General features: G+C 48.3%; 1 protein-coding gene across 2 annotated transcripts in view; it reads left to right on the forward strand.

The window, feature by feature from the left end:
• The window catches only part of Tsen2 (tRNA splicing endonuclease subunit 2), a 54,667-nt gene that overhangs the window by 47,012 nt on the left and 2,006 nt on the right, over positions 1-5,649 (forward strand). For both annotated transcript variants that reach the window (XM_005365040.3, XM_026788285.1), the window contains exons 9-10: positions 3,787-3,823; positions 5,109-5,220. In XM_005365040.3, coding sequence (XP_005365097.1) covers positions 3,787-3,823; positions 5,109-5,220 — 149 coding nt within the window. The remainder of the gene's footprint in view (positions 1-3,786; positions 3,824-5,108; positions 5,221-5,649) is intronic.

The raw sequence follows: 5,649 nt of genomic DNA on the forward strand, positions 1-5,649 counted from the left end.
GGCCGCTTTTTTAAAGGGAGAGAGACCACGCCCCAATGGGCGGGTATCTCAGCGGCTATAGGCTGGAGGAGCGGAAGGACCTCCCGCAACACACGTGGAGCACAAAAACGCATATAGCCAAAACATCCAGATAATAAAAAATTAAAAATAGATCAAAATTGTAATGCTCTAAAGTAGACTGTGCTTAACCTGATGCTGCTAGAATTCTTTCCCAGGTTGAGGCATAAGCAACATCCACCCCTGCTTATGTCCTAATGTCCCAGTGAGGAACCGAAGGACAATTCTTCCAAAGTTCACTCTGGGGAGCCAGTCAGTTGGTTGTTTTTTTGTTTTTGTTTTTTTAGGTGAGGGGCTACTTACAGTGCTGTGGGTGCTGCTTTCCCCGCAATAGGCCACACCTAGAAAGGATGAGGGCTCATCACATAGACCCATAGATGGGCCCCACCCCACACTGTATCCTAGTCTTCCCAGGCCTATATATGCTAGTCCCTCCCCTAGGCCACATGTAATTAAGGCAAAGTTACATACAGCAGGTGGTAAGGAGTGCTGGATACTCAGGTGAGGGTCTCATGACCATCCCCACCCCTCCATGGTGGGCATAAACAGTCAACAAGCTTAGCTGAGATGACCCATTTCCAAGGGGGCACAGCTGAACCCCCCAGAGAGTTGCCTGGCTCCGAGGATAGTCACAACACCTGGAATTGTGGGATAGTCTTCAGGGGGAACTCTTCTTCTGGTCAGCAGCCAATCGGCTGCTATGTGCCCATCCCTATTTCTTCTATCCTGGTTGTTGCACACGTGGCTGATAGGGTGAGCTGAGCTTGCCATGAGCTGAGGATGGCCTTGTTTTGTTTTTTTGACTCCCTCTCATCCTCACTCCTGCAATCACAGCCACACCACCTACCTGACAGGTCTCCACCATTCTCATCCTGAGAGCGGAATAGAAGCGATCAGCAAGGCTGTCCAGTACATTGAGATGCAGCATGGGTAACAGAGCTCCTGGGTCACAACCAATTCTACTTCCTATCGACTGTTTAGCCTTATCTGGCTTCTCATTGTTGTAGGAGCTGCGGGCTGCTTTCCTGCCACCCAGCTCCCAGCTGCCTGGTTATCTTAGGCCCCGAAATAACAACACACAAACTGTATTCATTTAAACACTGCTTGGCCCATTAACTCTAGCCCTTACAGGCTAATTCTCATATCCTGATCAACCCATCTCTAATAATCTGTGTAGCACCAGTCTTACCGGGAAAGATTCAGCATGTCTGACCTGGTGGCTTGCTTCATGGCGTCTGCCCGGGAGAGGGGAGCATGGCCTCTGAGCTCACTTCCTCTTCCTCCCAGCATTCTGTTCTGTTTAGTCCTCCCACCTATGTTTTAACCTATGAGGGCCACCCAAGCAGTTTCTTTATTTTTTTAACCAATGACCTTCCTCCATCACTTCATTCGCCTGAGATCTGTCTTCTCACCGTCATGTGATGTTGAGGAAACATCTGTGGAGAGCCCTTCTGGAAAGGGCTGTCCGAGGCATGTCCACATGACTCATGACTTATTCTAAGCATTGAACCCCCCAGAATTTGGGGTGAAGATACAAATTTGGTTCCTGACATGGATTCAGGGGGTAGAGAGGACCTTCATTTCTTGAAGCTTCACCCTTGGATGATTAATTTTTTTTGTTTGTGTCTTGAAATGGAGTTTCATCACGTTGTCCAGGCCACTCTCACAGCTAACAACCCTCCTGGCTCAGCTTCCTGCCTAGCTGGGATTACATGTGTGTGTCGCTGTGCCCAGCAATGCCCTCATTTTAGATTCTTGGAAAGCAGTTCAGAGAGGTAACTGGTCTGAAGTCTCACATCCTGAGTTGTCAGAGATTGGGCCGGAAGCAATGGTCCTGGGTCCCCCAAAGTGGAGAGTTGTTTGAATGTGAGTACTCAGATGGCAATGAATGTGACCACAGGAAATGGACTAGAAACAGCAGGCTAGGTTCTGCAGTGTTCCGGGGTCCTGAACTGGCTCCAGGATCACTGTCTTCCAAAAGGAAATTGTGGCTATTGCTCAAGGGGAACGGACTTTCCTTGACCTTTCCTCTAATGGGGAGTAAAGGAGCATCCAGTGTCACAGGGCTAGCATGTGGCAGCAATAGTGGCATAGCTATAGTTACTTATAGATTTTGGCCTTCGGCGTTTGGCTGTGGCATTCATTGTTTGTTTATTTAAGGCTTAGGGGCTTATTATAGAGTTCCCTCTTATTTACATGAAATCCCATGAGCATCTCCGCTTAGCTCCAGGTGAACTCTGTCGGGTGCTCAGGGTCCCGGGCTTCCAGTTGCTGTCTTCAGCACGGGCTCTTAGGATCACTCACTGTCAGGTGCTCAGGGTCCAGGCTTCTGGTTCTGTCTTCAGCACAGGCTCTTAGGATCACTCACTATCAGGTGCTCAGGGTCCCGGCTTCAGGTTGCTGTCTTCAGCACAGGCTCTTAGGATCACTCACTGTCAGGTGCTCAGGGTCCCGGCTTCCAGTTGCTGTCTTCAGCACGGGCTCTTAGGATCACTCACTGTCAGGTGCTCAGGGTCCCGGCTTCCAGTTGCTGTCTTCAGCACAGGCTCTTAGGATCACTCACTAAGTGCTGAACTCATGGCACATGACACAGCACAGGGCCAGGCCTGGCTGCTCAGGAACTGCCTGAAGGAAGCGAGATGAACATGGCGGGCAGCTAGCCAGTACCTGCCACCAAAGGGCCCCTGTGGAGGTGTACAGTCCTTAGGCCCAGGCTCCTTCAATGAGAGACTCTTTTTGATCTCTGCAGTATGGCTTCACTCCTTCATGTGTCAGATCCCCACGAGAAAGGCAATCTGGTCACTGGGTGGAGTGTGTGGTTATGGATCTTTATAGCCTCTTGGCTGAATTTCTTTCTTATTTATTTTAGCTTTTATTTCTGTGTGTGCATGGGCTCAGGTTTGCAAGGGCACATGTGCCGTGGTTTGGGCACAGTGTATGGGTATTCATACCAAGCATTTTTACCTGCTGAGACATCTTGCCAGCCCAAGCATGTGAGTGAGTGCAATATATGCATATGACTGCAGGCAAGCATGGATCAGGAGGTCAGGGGAGGATGACAGGTGGCTTCTTCTGTCGTTCTTTGCCTTATTTCCTTATCTCCCAGTGAACTGGAACAGAAGCTCATTGTTTTGGCTGGGCTGGCCAGCAAGCTCTCGAGATCCACCTCCCACACCCCACAGCACACCACATCCCCCGCCTCTCCCTCCCTGCTGCTGGGGTTACAGGCATGCATAACCATAATCCACCTTTATGTGGTGTTGGGGTTTGAAACTCGGGTCCTCATCAGTGCTCTTACCACTGAACCATCTCCTCAGGACCTGGATTTCTACACTTCTGTAACCAAGAGGCTGAGAAGTGACCCTTGGCTTCCCCTGAAATAAACCGGAAGTTTGCTCATCTGTCGCGCTCACCTGCCACAGCAGACGGGGCTACCCTCGCTCTGAGTTATCACAAATACTGTACATTTTATGGACTTCATGTTTTTCCTACCACGTTACACACTGGACTCAGTCCCGACACCAGAAGGAGAGGTGCTTATGGGGTGGGTGGGCGAGGATATCGAGGTTTGGCAGCGGATCTGACTGACTTCTTTGTTTCTGGGAAGGAGTTTGGGTGTGAAGCCAGCCTAGTGGGCAGAGAGCAGAGTGTCCTTGTGCAGAAAGCGGAGTGCTTGCCTCACTCTGGCCTGGCTATGATGGGTTAACATCTCCTTTCTCCTCTTTGCAGTGCTGTATCGGAAAGGCCCTCCGTTTTACCATGCAAGGTTTGGAAATTTTTTAAATTAATTGAAAAAACACAAGGAAATTTCTGGCTTCAAGTTTCATTTTCAATGTCTCAGAAACAATTAAAAGTCATATTCCTAGTCAGGTGGAGCACTCAGTAGGCAGAGGCAGGCGAATCTCTGAGTTCAAGGCCAGCCTGGTCTACAAAGGGAGTTTCAGGACAGCCAGGGCTGCACGGTAAAACCCTGTCTCAAAAACTAAAAACTAGGGGCTGGAGAGATGGCTCAGTGGTTAAGAGCACTGTATGCTCTTCCAGAGGTCCTGAGTTCAATTCCCAGCAACCACATGGTGGCTCCAAACCATCTGTAAAGAGATCCGGCGCCCTCCTCTGGCATGTGGATATAAATGGAGGCAGAAAGTTGTACACATAATAAATAAATCTTTAAAAAAAAAAACTAAAAACAGTAGTATTGCTAGAGCTAGAGAGATGACTTGGTGGTTAAGAGCACTGGCTGCTTTTCCAGAGGCTCCAGGTTCATTTCTCTGTACCCACATGGTGGCTTTCAACAAGAGGACCCAATATCTGTCATCCACAGACAGAAGCATGAATGTGGTACACAACACTTGCAGGCAAACACCTATATTACTTTTTCCAATGGTTTATTTTTATTTTATGTACTTGATGTTTTGCCAGCATATGTGTCTGCATAAGGGTATCAGATCCCTTGGAACAGGAGTTACAGACAGTTGTGAGCTGCCATGTGGGCGCTGGGAACTGACCCCGAGTACTATAGAAGAGCAACCAGTGCTCTTAACCTCTGAGCAATCTCTCCAGCCAAACATAATACTTATAAAAATAAAATATATTTCTTTAAAAAGTCATATTTCCAGCTAAGTGTGGTAGCTCATGTCTTTAACCCCAGCACTCTGAGGAGGAGGCAGGTGAAGCTCTATAAGTTTGAGGCCAACCTGGTCTACATAGCAAGTTCCTGGCTAGCCAGGGCTACAAAGTGAGACTCTGTTTTGCACTGTATACATTATGTATGTGTTAAACACCAGGTTAGTCTGTGTGCAGTCTTCAGAGCATCCATGCAGCTGTATGAACTGATGCTTTCACCTAGAGAGAAACGCTTCTGTTCCTATGTCAGTAAGCATGCGATCATCCTGGAGTGGGAGCTTCCCGTCGGTTTGTCATTAGTGATTCTCTTTAATGGTCTGGGCTCTTAGCAGCACTGAGAAATCCTTGTGTCTTGGTTTTAGTGGGACACACTGCTCTCTGAACAAGGTGGTTTTGGGGTTTCCCAGGATGCCTCTTTTGTCTCCTAGCTATTCTGTCATCGTTGAGCTCGTGGACGACAACTTCGAGGGCTCCCTCCGCAGGCCTTTTAGCTGGAAGTCGCTGGCTGCCTTGAGCAGAGTCTCAGGGAACGTCTCTAAGGTAACACGGATTTAGCCTTGCCTGTCATTTACCTAGTTCCTTTTTTTAAAAAAACACCTTGTTCTTTTTTTTACATTTTTTATTTATTTATTTATTATGTATACAATAGTCTATCTGAATGTATGTCCGCAGGCCAGATGAGGGCACCAGACCTCATTACAGATGGTTGTGAGCCACCATGTGGTTGCTGGGAATTGAACTCAGAGCCTTTGGAAGAGCAGGCAATGCTCTTAACCACTGAGCCATCTCTCCAGCCCACCTAGTTCCTTTTTAAAATTGGAAATGTAGGAGATGGAGACATGGTTCCATGGTTAAGAGCACACCACAGTGTGTATCCAGTGTACACAGGGACAGATGCACACCACAGTGTGTGTCCAGTGTACACAGCGATGGGTGCACACCACAGTGTGTATGTCCAGTGTACACAGG

Source organism: Microtus ochrogaster, unplaced genomic scaffold (genome assembly GCF_000317375.1).
Source record: "Microtus ochrogaster isolate Prairie Vole_2 unplaced genomic scaffold, MicOch1.0 UNK1, whole genome shotgun sequence".
NCBI classification, from domain to species: domain Eukaryota; kingdom Metazoa; phylum Chordata; class Mammalia; order Rodentia; family Cricetidae; genus Microtus; species Microtus ochrogaster.